Below are 24,946 nucleotides of genomic sequence, written 5' to 3' on the forward strand. Positions count from 1 at the left end.
TTCTACAGCATCTATCTTTTTTAGACTCAGTATTTATAACAGTAAAGTTACACATTAAAATGTAGTCCTCAGTATGACAGCTTTGTAGTTAGTGAGTCAGTGCAAGAGGAGACTGAGACCTGCATTAGTAGGAGGAGGCAGCTACACCTCAGACATCACTTAGGTAGAATTGTTTCATCCTCAGGTTTTGCTGACTTATCTTGAAACTCTCCATCTGGTGGGCATAAAAAAAGGGGTTTGGAGAGTTTACTGAAGAACAGCAACATCTGCATTACCTTGACTTTTAAAGTGTGACCTATGGAGGTTTGTGAATCCAGTTATCTAGAGAATAAATTAATACAAGAACTGGTCAGAGACCTGAATTCGTAGCATAAACTCATGAAAACTACACTTGCTACAATAAAACTTACTACAGTAAAAAAAAACAACTTACTAATTTGACCAAGGCAATTCATGGCACTGGCATCTATGAAGAGAGATTTTTCCGAAGACAATAAAGAGACGTTCACTGGTCAATATTGCCTAGCTACAGGCTTACCAGATTAGTGATTCAGTGTCTGCTGTTTTTTTTTTTTACTGTCTTACACAACTGCACAAAGACAGAGGCTTTACCCAAGTATGTTACACATCATTAAACTATTTTTCATGCTAGCAATTTAGCTGAAGGCAGAAATAGAATCATAGTAGTAAGGCAAATCATCAAAGCAAGTGTCAAGGGCAACTTAAACCCAGCAAAATCAACCTAGCTAAAGGAACTGACCATTTTCCAACCTCTATCTATGTAAGGAAGAAATTTTTTACAAGGAGGGTGGTAAGGAGCTGAAACAGGTTGCCCAGAGAGGTTGTGGATGTCCCGTCGCTGGAGGTGTTTAAAGTCAGGCTAGACATGGCTTTGAGCAACCTGATCAAGCGAAACATCCTTGCCTGTGGCAGGGAGTTTGGAGTAAATGATTGTTAAAGGTTGATTGTTAAAAGGTTGTTCCTTCCAACCTATTCTGTGTTTCCATGCCAGTTCTGGTCTGAAAGTACTTTTTGCAGACTGGTAGTCAGTTCATGAATGATTAAGTCAACCAAGATGCTTTGTAGTTAAGCTGTATTCTGAAATATGTTTCCTTCACCATTCAGTATTGCCAAACATGAATATTTTCTGATCAACAGAGACACAGCAGTAGGTGCTTTTGTTAAAGACAGTTACTATATTACAAAAATTAGGCATATCTAATATTAAAAACAAATACAGCATTAAAGTGAGACCCACATGAGACAAAGTTTTATCTAAAGGTAGGTTAAGGACAAGAGCAGAACTTAATTATTGATCAGTCTGGTACACTACTTCAAGAAATTCTTGACTGCTGAATCTCATGATCATGTGCGTGCTACGACAGATGAGCAGATGATAGACCTAATTTCACCTGGGAGTGGCAGCATCTTTCTGGCTCACATCTGGCAACTTGGTTTGGAGAAAAGCATAGATATGTGGCCAGATTTTATTGGTTTCTGTTCCAGAGAAGGATTTCAACAACCCTTTTTCCCTGAGGAAGAAAAAGAAAAAAGCATTACAGAAGTCAAGTTGTCTGAGCATTCCAGGATCTCCACCTCACTCTAAGATTGCCATGGCAGAGCATGCTAGTACATGGGACTTAATGCCAGAAGCAGTCACAACATTGGGAATGTAGGTTGGACATGCATTACTCTGTTCCTCAGATAGTTAGCTGTTGGCCGCATCAGTTCAAAAACCTGGTAGCTGTCCACAGAGTGCTTAATAACAAGCTATGATGAGTAAAAATATGAAGAAGTAATCAAGTCATACAGCACATCCTACATAGCAGCCATCCAAATAACTGTGAATTTTAAAGTCAGACCTCAAGGATCAAAGAACATGCATCAGCACAAGCAAGCAACCCAATCAACCCCAGCAACACAATCAAGGTATTTTGAATTAGTTCCAATAGTTAGCTTTATCTGCAAAGTATATTGTTATAACTAATAATATTAGCTTAGGCCTGTGTTTTACTGTGGTGCCTTGAGGCAGAAAAACATCGTAAAGCTACTGGTCAGGAAAAATCACTGTCAGCCCAGAAAAAAATCCCTTCTCTAAAACTGAACCAATCCAAAGATGGAGCTTTCAGTTTTCTACTCAGCAGTTTTGGTAGAGAGTAAGGAAGGGTGGTGGATATGGAAAGATAGAGGACAGTCACTTCAGGGTGTTGTTACAAAAAATCTGGTGTGTTTGTCTAGGCACAGTAAGACTGCAAGCCTCTATGCAGTGATATAGTATTATGTATATATTACTAATGTTTTATTTGCACAGCAGACCAGCTTAACATGAAGAGAGTCTTTGTATACAGTTTTGGCCTTTAAAAGAATTAATGATTTGTTATCATTCCAAAGTGCTAATGGCTCTAGTATTCTCAAATAGCTAGTTATTAAGAGTCTTGCCTGCTGTGCATGTCACAGTCCTGTTCTTATAACTGCCACTTCTGAATTCCCATTAACAGTTTTTTCTATTAATATATCAGTTTCTTGACCCCTTGTCTATTATGAGGGCTTCTACTTACACATCCAGAAAGAGAAAATACTGTCCAAGTTTCCAGGATGAGAACGCTCTGTTGCCCTACTGAACAGAGCAATGTTGCTCAGAACACAAATATAACTTAGTGAATAATGCACAGTACTCTTTGAAAAGCTAAATACAGTTGCAGTTAAAGGCTCTTTCACTAAGCTAGCTCCTGAACAGTTTTCAAGCAACAGTCAAAATCATACTAATTTTACTGGTTTTATTTCTTACAGAGCTGATGAAAGATACACTGCTACTCATACCATGTTCGCTGTTGTAATAATATCATCTCTGTAACTGCAGAAATTTGTTCCTTGCTGTGCTAACATGGAAGCAGCATAGTATTTTACTACTTACCGATAATATTCTAGAACAGGTCTTGTTTCTGCATCGTAAGCCTGCAGCCTCTTGGTAACCGTCTCTGGCTTATCATCATCTCGCTGAACAAGTGGTTCTCCAGTAATATCATCAATGCCCTGGTTATGGTTAAAAGCAAACACCAATGTATATTTCTGTTTAAGTATGTTTTGTGTAACTTTCTGTTTAAATTGCAAACAGTTTCCATTTAGTCCAAGTATAAATTTTTGCTTAGAAAGAGAAAGGTTACACATCTATATCTTATCTGGAATATAAGATGTTGACGTTCAAGTAAGACAGTCCACCAGTTAAAAACATTTTCTCAGTATTGACAATGAACATCAGGTTATAGTTACTTGACTAATTTGAACTCTCAAACATTTGTTGAATACTGGGAATATGTGGACAAAACTGTCTGTCATGGTTTTGGCTGGGATAGGGTTAATTCTCTTCTTCCACATGATATCGTGTTTTGGATTTACAAAGGAAAAGAAGATTGTTGGTAACATGCTAATGCACAACAGCAAACAAGCAAGAGGACAATTTGGCCTTTGTTTGACAACAGTGAAATAGAGAAAGGAATTAATGATCTTTTTAAGTCACACTGCAGAAAGCTTAATATTTAGCAACTCTGTACATCAAAATATGGCATAGAAGCCTACAAAAATCTTTCTATGATTTAGTGAACAGAGGCAGGGTTTTGCTGTGTGAACTATGACAACTACTTTAGTACACATTTCACAACCAGTTTCTTGAAGGGTTTCTCAAAGGTTTCTATCTAACTTCTGTGCAGGCAGCCATAATAGTGCCTTATTTGTACCTATTAAATATTCAGCCTGCAGTTTTGTATTAACTGTAAAGCCATAATCCTTTAGTTTTGTTGAGCAAGTAAGCAGTTAATTTTTTTTTCAGGTCTGCCAGATAACAAAGACAACTATATTTCAGCTATTGAGCTCCATTCCACTGTTTCACTTAAATACTCTAAAAACTACTATATGTTGTGATATGCTTGCTTCACTAATTAACTAAAAAGCAGAGTGGAGTATTCCCTATAGCAAAGCTGTCACAGCTGAAACCCACCCTTTGGTATGTTTGTTAATTCACTTTTGCTACTTGCCTATATTCTTCTGCAATTAAAAATAACCGTAACTTAAACACCATGTTCTAAACAATACATAGGCAGTGTTTCCAGTTGCTCACTTAAAGCGCTTACCTGTTATTTTAGCTGGTCTCTTTTCCTGAAACACTGAAAACTCAAAAATACAAAGCCTGCTATGATTCTGACTCAACTTACTAGAACTTCCAGGCGAAATGTGATGCTGCAACAGGTAAGCCATTTAGAGTTAAGGATGAAACACTGCTTTAAGCAGAGATGCACCAAAGCTAATCTCAGTACCTCAAAAATGTTTAGGGTAATAATGTATATTCATTATCTTTCTGTTTACTATTCTTGCTTATGATGTCTTAAGCCATAACCTCTGTTCTGTTGAGAAGCTTCTCTGACTACCAAGTTTCTACATCGAATTTTGCAGTATGACAATGGTTCCTCTGAAAATTTTCATCTTGATTAAACAGCAACACAGGGAAAGCATTAAGAGGATCCCTCTGATTGGTAGTAGTACCTGACTTAGTGTGCATCCTAGATACAAAGAATCAATCTCTGGAGGAAGGGAAACTGTACATTTTGGACTTTACAGTTAGCAACTGCAGAGCAGGCTGAGAATATGCCCAGCTCATATGCCAGTGTGCAAGTCTTCCACATCAGTGAACAACTAACAAGAGCTTATGAAACAGTATGCAGAATTGGCACCATGGTGTTTCACTCTGCAGAGGATAAGCACATTGCCCATCAGCTTCAGCTTCTAACAAGGCACTGGCATACCCTGAGAGGCAGTGTGTTATCAGGCAGCTTCTGTTCACTTAAGAGATGAAATGAGCAGTTTTCTTCTGAGCTACTGTATTTTGCAACAACATATGCATAATATTTTAGTACAATCATCAAATGCAGTGCAGCATTTATTTAGCACCAACATTAATATGTGTACTGCTTACCCGCACTTTAGGAGGACTGAATTCAAGATTGTAGACTCTGCCACTCGCAGGGTGGATCCAACGTGCTGTGAGCCGACATTTTATGTTTTCAAATGGTACATCTAGGTCGATCACAGTGTCTATTTGACAAACTTTATCCAGGGCTTCTGCCTGAGCAACCGTTCTAGGGAAACCTTTTCAAAGGAAATGACTCCATAAAAATCCAAAGACAGAGTTATAGTCAGAATTAGCTGGATTTGATCATTAGAGAAACCACCAGTCAGACAAAAAAACGCATTATCATGCTGTAAAGGTGGAAGAGACATCAGATTTTTTTTTTACAAGACATTGCACTTTGCTCTATGAACTCAATGGCTCCGGTGGACTGCCTTCAAAGGCTCATGTTATTAGTAAATAAATCTAATGTAACTTAAGAAAGAGGGGGGGAAATTGAGAAAAAGAAAAGCAAGGTCTCCACAAAGACTTTATGATGAAAAATTGACCACAAGTTTAATGGTCAAAGCTGCTGTAGAACACGCTATTGCAACACAGACTCACTAGACTAACACCTCTACCCACTAAATTCTTGCATAGTCTCACACTTTTCAGTTGTTTGTAATTTTCATTATACAAGTAATCTTCTCCTTAAAGGCAAGTACTGATAGATACAAAGTTAAGAAACTCATCTTTGCATGGCATTGATTGATGCAAGCATTGTCCAAGTAAGAAACTAGCTAAAAATTAGTCTTACAAAAAAAAAAAAAAAGGGTAATACTCTATTGCCTTAAGGCTTCTGTGTCTTGTCCACTGTATCTCGAAAGAACTGATTCACTCGAGCCAAGTTCTTGCTTGGCTGACAGACCTGGTTTGCATCACAGTCATCGACTGCCCTCATCCCATTTCTCTCATGTTCCCATAAGCACATGGAAGTGCTTCTAAATGTTTAAAGCAGAGGGAGAGTGAGGACTCCAGCACTTGCTGTTCTTTCATACTACTGACAAGCTATTCAGCCACCATACATCTTAGTTATGCAGCTGAAAAATGAGTTTTCCTTAGACTGTTCTGAGAAACATCCTCGACAAAAATAAGTGCCTTTAGATAAGCATTTCAGTGAAACCAGCAGTTGCTGCATACGGAGTTTTCTCATTACAGAGAAAATAATCTACAAGATGTGATAAACTGGGAAGAATCTAGGAACACACAGAGAAATGCCCTAATTATACAGCAGATAAATCTAAGCAGATTATACCCACATGCACAACTCAGATTGCTACATCTACTATGATTCTAGAAGCCACCAGTGGAAATGTGTATCTGGCTATGTATGCACACAAGCAGCTCACCAGCTCTATTCAGTCTGACCTGGCTGACCTCAGCTGTTTGTTTTGAGTTGCTGTTATCAAACTAAAGACCTTCCGTTTAACATATTTCAGCAGAATACTATTGTTCCTATAAAGCTGTTTATGCCAGAACTATCAACCAGCGTAATTCACCAAACCTCTGTTTGAGCTGAGACAAAATTCCTGCTCCGGAACTTTAAAGAAGGCAGCACATTAACATGCAACAGAAATAAGTTTATTTTCTCATGCTCTCCATATCATCCTCCAGTTGGCTGTTAATAGTTGCCAGAGTGCCCAGCTATACTGCTACACATGCAGATCCACAAGACTGGAACTGCATGTACACAGGACCAGGAATTAAGTTAACATTACTTTACCGATTATTTTCCATTGCAGTCTCCACTGTGGGGATTAAGACTTTGTCTTCACAAAAGCAGAACAAAAGTGGGAATAAAGCCACTGAAATAGATCACTGCACTAGAAAATTATAATAAAGCACTAAGGGACAAAGAATCATGAAATTATAGAACGGTTTGGGATGGAAGTATCTAGAGTATCTTGTGAAATAACCATGCATCCCAGTTTTGTGTTCTCTGGGTGCTTGCTGAGGGTGCACTCTGTGGCACTGATGAAGATGTTAAACAATACTGGATCCAGTATTGACCTCTGTGCTACACCAAGAATGACTTGCTTCCAGCTGAACTTTGTGCCCAGCTGTTCAGCCAGTTTCAGTCTGCCTCACTGTACACTAACCCGTACTTTGCCAGTTTGAGGATGTTAGGGGAGACAGTGTCAAAAGCCTTACTAAAGTCAAGGTAAACAATATCCATTGCTCTCCTCTCATCCAACAAGCCAGTCACCTCACTGTAGAAGGCTGTCAGGTTGGTTAAGCATGACTTCCTCTTTATAAATCCACGCTGACTACTTCTGAATACCATCATATCCTTCATTGTGTTTTCTAGGACTAGTTGCTCTGTTACCTTCCCAGGGACTGCAGTGAAGCTTCACATCCTGTAGCTCCTTGCATTTTTCTTCTTGTCTTGCTTACTACAGGAGAGACATTTGCTCTCTCCCAGTCTTCAGGAACCTCTCCCAATTGCTCTGATGTCACAAAGATATTTGAGAGTCGACTTGCAATGATGTCAGCCAACTCCCTCAACACTTGTGGGGGCAACCTCTCAGGCCCCATGACCTTACATATTTTCAGTTTGGTTACATTCTCTCTAATCTGGTCTTCCTCCATGGATTATGTCTTATTTGTTCCAAACTTTTCCTCTGTTTTCTGAGGCCTGGGACTCCTGATGGTCAGTTTTACTGGTAAAGACCAAGGCAAAAAAGCTACTGAATACCTCAGCCTTTTCCATGGCCTTTGTCACCAATGCCTCTGCCCCAGTCAGTATGGGCACACATCTTCTCTAGTCTTTCTTTTGCTATTTATGCACTTGTGGAGTCTTTTCTTGTTACCCTTCGCATCCAGAAATCTTGGCAGATTCAACTCCAGGTGGGCCTGACCTTTCCTAATGCTATACCTGGCAAGACTAGACAGGAACTCGATAACCCTCCTGGGTCACCTGCCCAGCTTCTACCTCTTAGACACATCTTTTCTATGTCTGAGTTCATTTAGGAGCTCCTTACTCATTCATGGAGGCCTTTGTTCAATTTCCTACATGTTGAGATGGACCTTCCTTAAGCTTTGAGAAGATGGTCCTTGAATATCAACCAACTCTTGTGGAGGCCTCTTCTTTCCAGGACAATATTCCTGTTTTATTTTATTTTTTTCCTCTAAGCAGATTGCTGAAGAGGCAAAATCGGATCTTCTGAAATCCAGGGCTGTGGTCCTGGTTTTTGCCTTGATACCTCCTCTCAGGGTGCTGACCTTCAAGATCTCGTGGTCACTGCAGCCAAGGATGACCTCAACCTTCTTATCTGCAACCAGTTCTTCCTAGGTTATAAATATCAGGTCTAGGAGAGCACCTATACTTGTTGGCTCCTTGACTGCCTATGCTAAGAAGTTGTAATTGCTGTAATAGCTGCAGTCTGGAAATCTAGATCACTTGAGCCCTGCTACATTGTCCTTCCAGCAAAAATCAGGTTCGCTCATGTGCTGCAGGAGGACCAGGACCTGTGAAGTCAGGCTTCTTCCAGTTGTTTGAAGAAGGCCTTATCTACTTCTTTCAGCCTCCTCAGTTCTATTAGCCTTCCATTATACGACACATGCTTCAGCCCCATGTACATTCCGATGCACCTCTGCTGGCCTCTCCCATCTGGCACTCTCTGTCTTATATTGGAGAGCCTAAATCTGGACCAAGCCCTCCAGATGTAGTCTCCCAAGTGCTGAATGGAATTAAACGATTACTTTCTTTAACCCACTAGCTGCAGTCTAACAGCCTAGGATGTGGCTGGGCTTCTTTGCTGAAAGGCCATACTGGTGGCTCAGGTTCAGCCTGCTCACCAAATCCCCCAGGTCTTCTGCAAAGCTACTTTCTAACAAGACAGCACTCAGTCACTACTGACTCTTGTATGGGGTTAGACCATCCCAGGTGCATGAGCTTCCATCTACCTTTGCTGGACTCCGCAAGACTCCTGACGGTCCATTTGTGCAGCCATTTGAGGTCTCTCTGCCCTCTGGCATATCAAATGCCCCTCCCAGCATGGTACTGTCTGGGAACTTGCCTGGGTGCACTTTGCTGTGTTCTTTATGATATTTAGAAACAGTAACTGTTGTTTGCTGTGTATTGATCATAGAACAGAATCACAGAATAGTTTGGGTTGGAAGGCACCTTAAAGATCATCTCATTCCAACTGCCCTGCAATGGTCAGGGACACCTCCCACCAGACCAGGATGCTCAAAGCCTCAGCCAGCCTAGCCTTAAACACTTTCAGGGATGGGGCATCCACAGCTTCTCTGGGCAACTGTTGTGGTTTAGCCCGGCTGACAGCCAAACACCACACAGCCGTTCGCTCACCCTCCCCCCTCCCTCTCTGGGATGGGGGAGAGAAACGGGAAAGTGAAGTCTGTGAGTTGAGATAAAGACAGTTTATTAAGACAGGGAAAATAATAATAATAATAATAATAATAATAATAATAATAATGATAGTATTAATAGTAATAATGTGTACGAAATAAGTGATGCACAATGCAATTGCTCACCACCTGTTGATCGATGCCCAGCCTATCCCCGAGCAGCCGCCCCCCACCCCGGCTAGCCACCCCTATATATTGTTCAGCATGACGTCAGATGGTATGGAATACCCCTTTGGCCAGTTTGGGTCAGCTGTGCTGGGTCTGTCCCCTCCCAGCTCCTGCTGCATCCCTAGCCTGCTCGCTAGCAGGACAGAGCGAGAAGCTGAAAAGTCCTTGGCTTGGTGTAAGCACTGCTCTACAACAATTAAAACATCAGCATGTTATCAGCGCTCTTCTCATTCTAATCCAAAACATAGCACCCTGCCAGCTACTAGGAGGAAAATTAACTCTGTCCTACCTGAAACCAGGACAGCAACCTTCAGGGATGGGGCATCCACAGCTTCTCTGGGCAACCTATTCCAGTGTGGCACCACACCCTGAGTAAAGAATTTCCTCCTAAAATCTAGTCGGAATCTACTCTCTTTTAGTTAAAAGCCATTACCCCTTGTCCTATCACTACATTCCCTGACAAAGATACTGTATTCCCTCTCCTGCTTTACTGTAGGCCCCCCTTTAGGTATTGGAAGGCTGCTGTAAGGTCTTTCCAGAGACTTCTCCAGGCTGAAGAACCCCATCTCTCTCAGACTGTCTTCATAGGAGAGGTGTTCTGGCCTGCTGATCATCTTCATGGCCCTCCTCTGGACTCATTCGTATCACTCCATGTCATACTTGTGCTGGGGGTCCCAGAGCTGAATGCAGGACTCCAGGTGGGGTCTCACAAGAGCAGAGTAGAGGGGGAGAATCACCTCCCTTGACCTGCTGGCCATGCTTCTTTGGATGCAGCCCAGCCAGCATACAGTTGGCTTTCTGGGCTGCAAGCACACGACTGGCTCATGTTGAATTTCTCATCAACCAACACCCAAGGCCCTTCTCCACAGAGGTGCTCTCAATCCATTCTCTACCCGGCCTGTATTTGTGCTTAGGGGTGCCATGCAACTCTTTGAGTGCAACCAGCCAGCCAGTTCCCTACTCACTGAGTGGCCCATACATTAAATTCATTCTCTCCAATTTAGAGACAAGGATATCATGGGGGACAGTGTCAAATGCTTTGCACAAGTCCAGGTAGATGATGTCAGTTGCTCTTTCCCTAGTCACCAATGCTGTAACCCCATCAGAGAAGGCCACCAGATTTGTCAGGCACGATCTCCCCTTAGTGAAGCTATGTTGGCTGTTACCAGTCACCTCCTTCATTTCCATGTGCATTAGCATATTTTCCAGGAGTATCTGCTCCACAGTCTTTCCAGGTACAGAGAAGTATAGACTGACTGGCCTGTAGTTCCCTGGGCGTTCATTTTTTTCTGTTTTTGAAAACTAGGGTTATGTTTCCCCTCTTCCAGTCAGTGGGAACGCCACCAGACTGCCACAACTTCTCAAATATGATGGACAGTAGTTTAGCAACTACATCCGCCACTTCCCTCAGGACCATTGGATGCGTCTCACCAGGTCCCATGGACTTGTATACCTTCAGGTTCCTTAGATGGTCTTGAACCTGATCTTCTGCTACAGCAGGCAGTTCTCCCTGCCTTTGCCTTATGCAACTTGGGCAGTATGGCTAGAGCATTTAACAGTGAAGACTGAGGCAAAGAAGTCGATGAGTACCCATAACCCAGGTAACCAAATCGCCTGTTTCCTTCCAGAGAGGGCCCACATTTTCCCTCATCTTCCTTTTATCACTAACACAGAGGACTGTGGATGTTTCACACCCTGCAAACCAAAAGCCACACCAACAGTTTTTTAGTTTTATCTACTGAGACAAGTTGTGACCAGAATCTGAAAACACACACATCCACCCTAGACTCTATCTTTGTGATGCACATCCAACCATACTGCCGAGGGCTGGAGACGCAAAAGCCACTTGGTCCAAGATGACAGTGGCAAATGGATTTTCTCTCAATTCTGAATGCTGAAGCTATGTGCTTACAATGCAGAATTCCAGTACTATTTGCTCTAGAGAGCAGAACCAATAACCAAATGAAAGAGACCTTTTATAACACTTGAGCAATGGTTTTGCTGGCAATATATTACATACAGCACTGCTGCAATGCTCCCTTTTCCATACTTGCCCTGTTGCTGCATCACATGCCTGCCTACCATTCTATTTACATAACTCCTCGGCCCCTTTCGTCAAAAGCGTTCCATTTTCCAGAGACTTCTAAAAGAAGAGGCTTTAAAAATGCACTTCTCAAGGCATATTTTAAAGAATGCCTCTGTTACTAAAGGGGAAATAAAACATAAGGATTGACAGAATTTCTAGTTTTGAAATCTTACCCTTTTGAGTAAAAAGGCCTTTTCAATGTAAATTAAACATCCCTTTAACACTCTGAAGGCAGGATGGATCCTGTGCTCTTTACAGCCAAAGAAACTGGGGCAGACTGACTGCCAAATGGTTCACCACAAGCTCACAACATACGCTGTACTATGAGTACACACTTGTACTTGAAAATATATATTCAAGCATATATGAGCATATACATGAGCATATATACTACATATTTGAGCACTACGACTCAAGGGTGGAACCTACTAGTGACCAAAGCAGTCCAAGATTTCCTCTCCTTCCATAGTGATATCCCAATATGTTAACCTACCATCCAGCAGCCAGTTGTACCGATCTAGACCTTTTAGTTCATTCAGCATCAGCCGTGTCATGATGTCATCTGGAATAAGCCGTCCTTGATCAATGTAGGACTTGGCAAGGATTCCAACTTCTGTGAAAGTAAGAAGAATCACATTACAGTGCCTGTGAACTCCAGCAACTGAAAAAGAAAGAAAGCCCACAACACTGTAAACATTTTGTTTTAATCAAGATGGCACAGAATGGGGAAGCCATTAACCAGACAGACTGTACGCTTGCTGAATTTCAAGAGATAATCAGTTGGGATCTAACCTTACAAATGTGTATCAGACTAATTTGGTCAGTCTGTAGCTCCACAGACAGCAATGGGGCATTCAGCTCACTTCTTTCCCCACACACCCCCAAATAATTTTACTAGTACGCATTTGAAAGATGAAGTTCCAAAAACTAGAAACAGAAAGAGTCTTCAAAAGAATAATGAGGAAATTTAAAGCATCCAGGCTCAACAAGATGTCAGCCCTCAGACTTCCTGCTGAGGAATTTATTTTCTCAGTGTAGTGGCCAGTTATCATTTTATGACTTCAGTATGAAAAGAAACTCCACTAGTATTTAAGACAGCAGTATGCAATGGGACACGCTTGCCAGAAATGTATTTTTATAATTACTAGAGTTACAAGAGAATGTTTATAGACATTGTAAACTATTTATAGAAGTGCACAGTCACTAGTATTTTCCCATGGCACCAACTAACCTTTAATACCAGTCATTTAGCCCACTGGCTTAAATATCATACACGCATCACAGATCCGGAAATCACACCATGCTCTGACATCACATGCAGTAGTGTGCTGTAGGTCACCCGAGCCATGGCTACTGCCAAGAAGAAATCCATTTGCCTGGGCCGTGTTCTGAGCACAAAGCCTCCATGACCCTAGGTTATAAAACAATTACCTAATTCTGTGAGTCACCCTGAATAGCAGCTAAATTGTTTTTCAGTTGTGGAGCTGCTGAAGCATTTACTAGAGGCTAATTCAGATCTAGTTACAGGACATTAAATGGGAGAGAAAATGGGATGGACTGACATTACTGATACAACCACTTTCAGCAGGAAGCACTGAAAAATGTGAGTCCCATCACTGAATGTGGTATTAAAAAGTGCAATGTACAATGACTCTTCTTCAGACAAGACCAATGAAAAGCACGAGATGCCGTCAAGTAATGCAAACGGTAGCTTTGGTGTTAAAAAAAAAAAAAAAAAGGAGGGGCAATAGAAGGACAACTTCCACATATGGGATGTTTACATCTACAGATAGGCTTTGAAAAATCTGAAAATACTTAAAACAGTATAAAATATGCACAGTGCACCAAGGTCAGGCTTCAAATAATTGCCACAATGTGGAAAAGAGTCAGACTCAGAAAAAGCCAGACTCAGATGCTTTGAGTCCCCCAGCACAGTAAACTGGAAAGAAGATGACAGCCTGTTTGAGTACAAAGTACCTGTTCTTTTCCATACCTCACTTCTTCAAGGTCAGTAAGTCATACCTTTTTTATTATCCTAGTGCACTTAGAACTATGTACCTGCAAAACAGTCTGGAAAGAGGAATAAACTACATCTAGATAGTTTAACGTGCACTTGATGCCCAAAGCTGTTACTACTGATTTACATCACAGTATTGCTATAGCCACAGTTACCTAAGAATATGTGCAAGGCAATCTCAGGAGAGAACAGCAATACCAACATACTTTGGAAAGACAGATGAGCTTTTGGGCATAGAGAGGCTTAGTGTATGGTGAGCTCTAAGGCACACAGGTCCTATTATTAGACCAGCAGAATGGCAAACACGTTGCCTCTCGCTACAAACCTCAGATCATCTAGAAAGTCAACTATTGCAGGAAGAAAAAATAGGCATGACTATTACCATAAGACTGAATAGTTATGCTAGGACAAGAAAGTTTTTACCTTTTTCTGTTGGGGGGGCAGAACTAGTGAGGTTTGGGTTGTTTTTTGTTGTTGTTCTGTTTTATTTTAAGCTTGGGTCTGAAACCACTACAGGTATGGCAGTCTTTGGCATTAAAGGCAACACCATTTTCTTTCATGTCTAGGTGGTAACAGATATCTCTGCTTAAAGGTTTTGCAGAAGATAGGCATGTCCGAACTGCATACAGTGAACAAGCTCTAGCCATACTCAGACTGCAGGCTGCTTAGCGCTACAAGAGAGGCTGTCGTCAACTCTCCATCCTCCAAAGCAGCAGAACGTGGCAATAACTGCAACTTGCTAAGGACACGTTTAACAGGACTTTTCAACAAAGACCACTTTCAAAAGACAGTAAATGCTAATAACAGCCCCATACAGCTCCTGTTAATTGTATTTTGTTTTCAATATGTTTTGACCGTTCAACCTAGCCTAACGGTTCCCAAAGCACTGGGCACTGAAGAACTCTTGTATTATCACCAAAACTCATTTCTTCTTTCCCTCGACTATGCTCATCAAAGCTCTCCAAGCTGCCTCTCGTACCATTTTACCTTCCTCAGCACACTATCTGCTCCTGCTACCTCAGTGCTCATCTCACGTTTGGAGACCATTGCTGCAAACAGCAGCTCACTTTCAATAACATTAAGACAGAGTTTCATCTGGGTTAATTAGTGAGCAGGAAACTCTGTAGCAGATTAGGTTCCATGACAACTAATGCTGAACTTTATCACATTTTACACTGACTTCTGTCCTCACACACTGTTTTTCAGCGTGTCTGCTGCACTTCATTTTTACATCTCCATTCTCTTTCACATCCTTTCATCTGTCCAGTCCATTTTGCAGTTTTCTTTACACTGCTTCAAGGTTCCCTCATCAAAGCAAGCAATGGGGTATTTCCACTTGCCGTTTATTCTTCTGACACACCCCTCAGCTTGACTTTGATACTCTTTGATCTTGCTTCCAAGGTATAACGCTCATTGCCAAGAGCAGAAAACTGAAGCATTTCATAAACAGCATATTTCTTTCCTCTTCTGGAATACCTTCCCTTCTCACTAGATATTACTTATACTGAAGGTTCATAACTACCAATTTTGGTTTTGTGAGCCCCTACAGAGAACAACTTACCCTAGCACTATGAAACAGATAAAGCATGAATGTGTTCAGATATGCCTGCACAACTGGTGCTCTGAGCAAATATTTAACTTGGAGACACCAACCATAGCAAGGTCAGTCAACTAAGCCAAAGTCATTACTCTTACAGTGCAAACATAGTTTGTGTGAAAAGGGATGTGGAAATTAAAAGCAACCAAATGATTTCATAATACGGACAATTTTTCACCTTCAAACATGCTTACAAGCTGTCAAAACCAAGCCTGCCTGTTACCTAACCTACTGCAGTATTGGTGAAGCTGAGGTAGCCCTCCACAGCTTCCAGGTGCTGGCAACACCACCACCCTCACCTCACCACACACAGCCTCAAACAGTACTCCCAAGATTTCCAACCACAACATGAATGCAGCTGATGTGCATGCCAGAAAGGGACCTTCCTTCACTGCAAAAACCCACCAGAGAGGCGTGTGGGGGTATCTCGGTGGAGAGACGGAGGGTAAGATCCAGGACCACACGGTAAGCGTAGTTCGCACCACCACCTAATGCCGGCGAGCCCACACACACAAGATGCCACGACCTAGCAGCAGGATAACTAATTAAAACAAACAAACAAATAAACAGAAGGCAAACGGCCTGAAAACGTCGCCACTGCTTTTCGGAAACCGCCGCAGCGCACAGCCCGCCTGCTCGTGACCGGCATGTCGGAGGGGCTCCGCCGCGGAGCTCCAGGAAGAGGAGGGGGGAAGGAGGTCGGAAAGGAGCTTCCTGGCCCCCGTGGCTGGCTGGGGGCAGACGGGAGCGCCGTCGCCGCCGCTCACCTGTCCTCCTCTGCATGTTGTCCCTCAGCAGGTCCCCGCTGGAGAGGTGCTTCAGCCCGAAGTGCTTGATAATCCGCGCCGAGATCGTGCCCTTTCCGGAGCCCGGGGGGCCCATGATGACGGCGCGCAGCAGCGGCGGCGCCACCATTCCGCGGCGGCCGCCGGGCCTTGCTCGCCGCCACGGCCCACGCCGGGCGTGGCGCGGCGGGGAGAAGGGGGAGAGCGGCCCGCGGCGGCACCGCCTCTCCCCGGGCGGCGCCTCGGCCGCGAGCGGGGCCGGGGGTGGCGGGGAGCCGGGCGGAGGCCTGCGGGCGCGGGGAGCGGGGTCCCGGTGACAGCTGCGCTGGCAGGTCGCCGTCAGTCAGCCCCGGGGGCAGAGGAGGGAAGGAGCTTCGCGTGAAAGCCCAGAAATAGCCCACAAAATATCGAGACTGAAGCAAGCCACGTTAAAAAGGGAAGCATCAGAGAGCCATTGACAAAAGCACTGAGACAAGGAAACAACCATATATTACTGCCACCCTCCCAAAAAAATACAAGAAATGGGGAGCGTGCCCACTGATGTTTACAACCCCCATGATGTCCACACTCCTGCCCACCAAGAAGCCCTTGTGACAGCCTGAGGCATCTCCCAGGCCTTCCCCCACCCTGCCCGTGGTGCGGGAGCTCCACCAGGGCCCCTCGGTCCCTGCCCTGGCCATAGGATTGCCTTTTCCCACTCCTCACCCTGCATTGTTTGGATTTCCCAGATCAGCCTTGGATGTGGCTTGTTATCTGGCTGTCACTGAGCGATCGCTGGGCTGTTGACACATGCTGCTGCTGTCACTGCCCTGCTCTGCTCACCCCCACTCAGGTGCCATATGGCTGTACTGTGGTTACTTCAGCTCCGGGCTCACTCACCCCCATGCAGCAGCTCTGCTCTCGCCGCTCTCTGTCATAAAGCTCCAACCAAATGGTAGTGGGCAGATATGTGGCCTGAGCTTAAAGATACTTGGGCCTGAGCTTGAAGATACTTGAATGTGCACAGCTGCAAGTTGTCCTTGGTCTGAGCACTGCTGTTTCAATGATATCCAGAGGTCCTGTCCCACCACCGCGATTCAGTGATTCTCAGGAGAACACTTTTCACCAAAAGTGAATATAGTACGGAGTGTTAAATGTTCATTGCCATGTCCACAGCAGGAAGAATAAGCCTTCCAGGTAAGGGTTCTGGAGATCTTGCAATTGGATCTCACCCATTGTGAGCAAGGATAGCAGAAGTGAAAAGGGATCTCACAGAAAGCAGAACTAAAGACAAAATGCACATTAATGAAATTCAGCTATCCTTTTTATAACTTTGTTTAATTGAAATCGTTTTACGAGTCCTTTGCAACAACAAGAGAAAAACACTCCAATGGACATGTGGTATTTAACAACAGTATGAAAACAGCCCAAAGAACCATCAGTAGAGGAGATGAATAGCCTTAACATTCAAGTATGAAAACACTGGCTGAGCACAGAAATCTTGGTATATAAGCATAAATCTTAATACACTGAGTAAACCCCATAACTGAACCTATCACTACCTTTCTTTATTCTAGAATGCAGGAGGACAGAAAGAGTGAAATATTTAGGGCTTTAGGGGTGTTCCCAGGGAAACAACTCAGTCTGCCAAAGCACCAGTTGCATTCACAGGCTACAACACAACTTGGCAATAAAAAGATATTTAAACATTAGAAGCCATGCTATTTATTTGCAGCTTAACACTTCACATAACCTTTTGAACGGTGGAAATTCACAAAATGTGTAGAAGAGGTCTGAGTGTTTCTAAAGCAAATTTGTGGGGAAAGGGAAGATATAATATGAAATTAATAGGCAACAAATGCTAGATTTGTCAGAAAGATCAGTAAACCTTATCTCCAAAGTCACCACATCTAAAAAGCAGAAACAATTTATCTGTATGTTAAAGAAGGAACCTGGGGGTCATCACCCCTGCGGCACTAATGAGCAGCTCAGAAAAACTACAGAGTACAGCAAAAATAATCCTGCTGTCAATGACTACTTAGAAACGTGTCTGGACTTCAGAAAGGATAGGCAATGGCTAATGGCACTTATCCATGGAGAGGCACTTCCTGCCACAGACACACTCTTACTAGCATAAGGTCTTTGCAGAACAAAATATGGGTAACTTCATTACAAAATTTATGTAGTAAAATAAATTATTATTCCCTTCTCCTCAGCTATCTTTGTCAGAGTACAACCCTCATCCTAGCAATTTTGTGCAATAATTGTGACATAATCAGAAGTGCAAAAAGGAATAGTGGGAGGATCTGTAATAGTAAGACTGATAGTTTATTAGTCTGTAAAAGCAGTTCTGCATGTAAAAACATGCACAATTTCTTCTGCAGCATCATTTTAACATTTGGAATGTGACATTTCGTTATATTCATTCAGACTGAATTATTCATATCTTAGCACAGTAACCAAGGCTTAATTAATACAACCTGCACTGTATTCTGAATTTACCTTTTCCTGCTTACAGACCAGATGCCTTATTCACACAAGTAGCATGTACATGTAAGTTAAAGTCCTGACTATTATTCAGTGAGATTATTGAAGTTGCCCTCATGGTAGCTGAATAGGAATCAGAACCTTGTTTTAAACTAGTCCAAATGTTCTTTCCAACGGAGAGTCTTTCAGATTTCTCAGTAGTTTTTCAAACATGAGTATTTCCTTAAAGTTCCTTATTTATGGCTAAATTGTTAAAGGAGTTCCAGTTGTGTCTTCTCCTTAGAGATCTCAGGAAGAAATTCTTCACTATGAAGATAGTGCACTGGAACAGGCTGCCTAGAGAAGCTGTGGATGCCCCGTCCCTGGAGGTGTTTAAGACCAGGCTGGATGGGGCTTTGAGCAACCTGGTCTGGTGGGAGGTGTCCCTGCCTGTGGCAGGGGGGATGGAATTAGATGGTCTTTAAGGTCCCTTCCAACCCAAACCATTCTGTGATTCTGTTATCTAAATTCTTTTGAGCTTGATAAAGAATTCCTTCAGTACTTTCATGTAATTACTTCCTAAGCTTTCTATTTTACACCAAAATGGTTTCCTCTATGAGAAAGAAGTTAGAGTATTACACTGACTTTAGTAAGGTTTTCTGATTTGGTCTCCCAGATCATTTTTTTACCTCGTCTCTGATGTTTTGGTCTGGAGGGGTGGAAAATTAGATTGGTGAAAATTAGCTGGAATCAAGCTCAAATTGTAGTGGTTCACATTTCCTAGCCTGCTGTTGTGGTTTAACCCATGAGGCAGCTAAGCAGCATGCAGCCATTTGCTTGCTCTGCCCTCCCCCAGGCTCCAGTGGGACAGGGGAGAGAATCGGGGAGGGGGGGGGGGGGAAGGTAAAAGCTCATGGATGGAGATAAAGACTGTTTAATAGGACAGAAAAGGAAAAGAAAATAGTAATAATTATGAAAGAATGTACAAATAAAGTGATGCACAATGCGATCTAGGCAGATGGGGAGATAGGCCAAGCAAGACTGTGATAAAATTCAACAAAGGCAAGTGCAAAGTCCTGCACCTCGGGTGCACTAACTACTTGCCATAGTAGAGGCTGGGGAGGGACCTGGAATGTAACAGCTCTGCTGATAAAACCAGGTAGGTGCTGTTGGACAGCAAGATAAACAGAGATAAACAGCCTAGTATGTGCCCTGGCAGTGATGATCAGTAACATCCTGGGCTATACTGATAGAAGCTTATCCACTAGATCAGAGGAAATGATTATCCCTCTCCATTAGGCACTCCTCAGACTACATCTGGATACTGTGGCCAGTTTTAGATCCCCCAGTACAAGAAAGACGTTGATTAATTGGAGCAGGATCAGCAGGAAGCAACCACGATGGTTGGGGCTGGAGAGCAGACAGTACCAGAGGCTGAGGGAACTGTACTTGTTCGACCTGGAGGGAAGGGTTCAGGGGTACCAAACAGCAGCCCTCCAACGCCTGCGAGGGGGTTACTGCAGAGGCAGAGCCAGGCTCTCTACTAAGGTGTGTGGCAGGACTCATGGAGGTTTTTAAGATCAAACTAGATAAAGCCCTGAGCAATCCAGTCTGACCTTGCTTTGAGCCAGGGGTTGAATTAGTCTGTGATGCTGTATTTTTCTAAGGAGATACCCTGTTAATTACATTAAAAAGCATCAAGTATTTATTGCATGTAGGCTAGCACACATATACAATATATTTGTGAATTCTCTCTCAAAAGAAGTATACCATCAAAAACTCTTGAGGGACAAATTCTTCCTTTTTAATTAGGTATAGGTTGAAATATTTAGTCTGAAATATCGATAGCTGCAATTGCTTGCCTTAAAGTAGCAAATCTGTGACTTTTTAGAAAGCAAACACAACCAGCTGTGATTCCTCATTTAGGTATAAATAAAGACGTATCGTTTGCAATGACATGTGAAACACTGTCACTTTGGTGGTATTATTTCTCACTTTATTAAACATTCTAATGTACTATTTTTCCCAGATGCTGAGTATTGTAAATTAAAAGCTATCTATAACAACAGCTCTCCCAAAACTCTTAACTTTCCTAGGAGATGTTTCTGAAACAGGAATTTACTGTCTATATGAAAAGCTTGTTGCACTTAAAACTTTATTTCTGGCAAAGATACAACACAACACACCTCTTTTGTAAAGTCGAGAATTTATTGTTAGCATAACTGAAATAATAAGACCCTAATGTAAGAATTATCATAAATGCAGATGTAATTGTTACAGAAAAAAAAAAAAAAGAATATGTCTACACTGAAAAAGTTTCAATAGTGACAACAATAATACAGTTAAAATTGGCACACATGTGTGCACACACACACACTTCTGCTGGTCTTATGTTCACTATTCTTTCCTTCCCTTGGCTCTAAGGTCAGTGGTCCCATATAGGTGAGGGGGCGGGTGTATGTTCATGTTGATGGTTTCTTCCTCTGGGGTCCACTTAGAGTCACTTTTGCATGTTTGCTAACATGCTCTTACACTTTGCTTTTTCAACACTGGTCTGCAGCTCCACAGGACATCTGAATTTACTATATACAGTGCCTTCCACAAATATTAGATAGTTTCTTTGTCCTCTTTCCTATCCCTAGAAACAGTGCTCTCTAGCTTCTGTTCTTTATTTCTTTAACTGACCACTGGTGAACTGTTTATAGCTGTGGGGTCTTCAGTGCCAACTCTGTCCACTGTCCTTTATCAGCTTGTGTATGCTGTATCCTGTGTCTACACTTCTCATGGCTTGGATATTGTACCAGACTTGATTTCTCTGTATTACTTCACTATATTAGAGTCGTAAATACAAATCTACACAGAGCAACTGCTTTTTACTGCTATTTATTTAAACTTACAGCATGGTATGGTCATACCATGCAAAGATAACAAAAGTAAAAGAAATTACTTGTCCATTGGAGAAAATGCTGTCACAGTTAAACCAAGTAAAGCAAAGCTGCAAGCAGCCCAAAAATTGTTTAGACAGAGCAAGTATGATAAGCTTGCTTTCTGAGGCGTTGCAAACTTAGTACAAATCTTATGGCCTGTTACTAGAAATGGCAGTACTTTATCACAGGGCTACATAATTACATGTTGATAACTGTCAAATACGGTGTTTTATTTGTCTGCAAAACATTTGTCTTCCCAGTCTTTCTTTTGAGATGTATTTGTACTCTGTAATGAAATAATCATACTTGAATTCTATAAAAAACACTAATCACAGATTGCTTAGACATTCCTCAAAATACAGCTAATGGGAAAAGATAGCAAATCAAAGTAAGATAGAGGTTACACAGCTGTGTTTTTGAGCCTGTGTGAAAACACGTGGGATATATGTGAACCAACAAATATTTAGAAAATACCATTACTGTTTTGGACTTGGAGGGCTTTTAGGTTAGCAGAAAGCAGAGCTCTCTTCAAAATTTCTGCATTTTTTATCCCAACAAGGAATTAAAATATCAGGAGATTGACACATTCCACAACCACTTCCTTCATGAAAATAACCATACTTCCTAAGTATTAAAGACAAACCAGTAATAGCTTTACATTATGAGATTAAATTATAATGATTATCCAGATCACATCATTTATATGAAGACTTTCCAACTTCCCTGCTCATGGAAGAGGGATTAGATAATCTTTAAGGTCCCTTCCAGCCCACCTCATTCTATGATTCTGTGATTCTATATTAATAAGATATCTACAACCTGACATTCAGTCTCTCTGTGGCACCTCCAGGTAGTTACTGAAAATTTTCATCCTGATTCCAGAAATCCTTGAATTCCTAGGACAAGCTACCTGTGTTGCTAGGGGAAGGAATTCCTTCTTCAGTGGCATTAGACACTTACATGACATGTAGCTTTCACTGTAGGTATACTTATACCAGCTGAGGACTGTTTTTCAGTCTGTCTGTCAGAGGCTGTTTTTTAAAATGTCTTACCGGAGTTACACAAGAACATTCTGTCTTCCAGAGGAGTGAGCCATTTCTGAGGAAAACTGTTTTCCTGTTTTTGTTTTCACATGTCTTGACATGAAACAGATACTTGCAAATTGTTAACAGATGATAGCCAGTCATTGGAAGTTCCAGCAGAGTGATGAGATGGACAGAACTAAAAAAATGTGTACAGGAGATCAAGGGAGTACACAAAAGAATGAAAATGAGCCAGGGAGTTCATTTGAACTAGACACATGATCTTGACATGTGTTATGCAAATCAAAGGGTTCACCGATGCAAAGTTCAGACAATGCAGTGAAAAATGTTTATGGTTCCAGTAGCAGCATCTGAAAGCATTTTATACAGCTGTCTTCACAAGAGACCCTCCTGATTTCTATCACATTCCTTATCTATCACCTCATAGCAAACTTACGTAATTAGTACCTTTTAATTATGTCTGCAGGTCTGCAAATACACAAAGAAGGAGACAAAATAGTTCCCTGAAAATAAGAAACACTAAGTTTTAGACATCCCTTCCGCTAATTACTATCATGCATTTGACACTATTAGCTCTTGAATTCCAAAATGCCTCCCAGATTCTGAAACCTGAAGGAACTGTGCAGAGATTTGGCAAAATTTAATTGTGTGCAAGCTGGAAATCCAACCAGCAATTTATCAAGATTTTTTAAATAATTTTTGTGCAGAGACTTTTGGACATTGATTTATTAGGTTGGAGGAGCTATGATGGGAAATATGTTCTTGACCTTCCTCCCACTCACAATTTTCCCTTAGCATTGCTCAGTGTATTGCTGAACAGAATTTCAGCTTTCAGCTGCACAAGGTCCACTGTCTCTTCTGTCATATCCTCGGTCAGAGGTAAATTTCACACACACAGAGATATGTGTGAGAATAAATTTCTGACACATAGAAAACTATATTCTTTTGATTCCTTAAAAACATAAGGAAAAAAAACTTTTTCCAAAAATTCAGATGTTTTGCTGTGTACAAGAATAGCTCTGCACACTTTGCCCATGTCTAAAACATCTTGCACTTAGACTTGAGCTAAAACTGTATTCCAGCTTTCATATTCTGTTTCATATTCTGTTCTGCTTTATACATATATGAATATATATATTTCTCATGCTTTGTTTCAGTACAGATGTGCTCATTTAGTTTGGGTGGAGAGTCCCTCTTTTTTTTTTTTGCCTTTTAAAAAAGTATTTAGTCTCCTTGATTACAATGGAGCATAAATATATTTCCACACGCTTTCACAAATTTCCCTAATAAGTAACACAACAATATTGAAGGATGGGTTGAGTTTTTTTTTTTTTGCTGCTATTTTTTGTTTTTCTAAGTCCCAGTGCAGAACTTACAGAAGATCAACAGGTGTATTTTCAAGGTGTTGGGTTTTTTTGTTTGTTTGTTTGTTTTTTCCTTCTAGTACAGGCCATTCACTAACATGTTAATCTTATTTTTAGACACCTTGTAAACTTAAAATTATTTAAGTAGGAAATTTATTAATTTAATATAAACTTGGTAAAACTTACCAGTTGAATTCAACACTGTAAGAGGAATTGTTTAGGAAATTCAGGTTGTTTCCCAAGACAACCTTCCTAAAAATGTGTCATAACATAAAGGGAGAACTTCAAAAGGCTTCAAGAATAAAGTTAAATTAGCATTTTGAGCCTTCAGCTAAGAAGAAGAAATGGTCTCCACTGAACATTATTTTTGTCTCTTGAGGAAAATCGTTATGTAAAGTCAAAACAGCGTGGACACTGAGGCATCTCCCTAGATGTGTGCAGTGTCAGCTATGTGTTGATATCTATGCAAATAAGGAGTTGTTGCACTGAGACCTAACATGCCCTCCAAACAAACATGCCGTGGTCAGGTCTGCTAGCAGTACAAAGCTTTTCTAAGTAGTAAGATGCTTAACTTAAGGGATCCATATGAACTGAAAAGTAAGTCTTCATGTATATAGAAATATCCTTTGCATCATTATTATGAAGTAACCCACTTCTATGATCCCCACCAGATTACCAGGAATGGGAAAAAAAAAAAAATAATAATAATAATAATACCAGAGCTGGAACTCCAAATTTATGCTGTTTCTTCTGGCATACATCCAATCTCTGAAAATTATCTATGTTCATCAAGGCATGTATTATAAAATGTATTAAAAGGCATGTACTATAAAAAAAAAAAAAATCCTTTAGTATTACACTTTATACGAAAGGTATAGCAAAGGAATAAAACTGCATGAATAGTAAAGGCTGCATGTCACCTTAACCAAGATAAGCAAGGCCTGTTAGAGCTAAAGCTAAGGGTCTTTCAACACCTGAGCATATGTTGTATTCACCAAAACTACCACAGGTGAAATAACACACAAAATACACTGACTTTTGACTATGTTATTTTCGTATAGAAGTCCTTCACAGACTTAGCCAAAGCCATAAAACAACTTCAGACACTACTCGCTTGATACCTACTCGTAAGGAAAACATACACTCTTCATGCAGCCCGTATACTGTGGATGTTGAAGACGTGCAGTAACACTTTCTGTCACTA

General features: G+C 41.5%; 1 protein-coding gene across 1 annotated transcript; it reads right to left on the minus strand.

Annotated features, from left to right (window-relative positions):
• Window positions 1–1,076: 1,076 nt before the first annotated feature.
• Window positions 1,077–16,174, minus strand: AK3 (adenylate kinase 3). Its single transcript, XM_035567659.2, has 5 exons — window positions 15,946–16,174; window positions 12,058–12,177; window positions 4,967–5,139; window positions 2,915–3,033; window positions 1,077–1,532 (listed from the first exon to the last, which is right to left on the minus strand). The coding sequence occupies exons 1-5, from the start codon at window positions 16,091–16,093 to the stop codon at window positions 1,409–1,411; spliced, it is 684 nt and encodes a 227-aa protein (XP_035423552.1). The 5' UTR covers window positions 16,094–16,174; the 3' UTR covers window positions 1,077–1,408.
• Between the last annotated feature and the right edge of the window lie 8,772 nt (window positions 16,175–24,946).

This window comes from Cygnus atratus, chromosome Z (assembly GCF_013377495.2).
Source record: "Cygnus atratus isolate AKBS03 ecotype Queensland, Australia chromosome Z, CAtr_DNAZoo_HiC_assembly, whole genome shotgun sequence".
Lineage (NCBI taxonomy): Eukaryota > Metazoa > Chordata > Aves > Anseriformes > Anatidae > Cygnus > Cygnus atratus.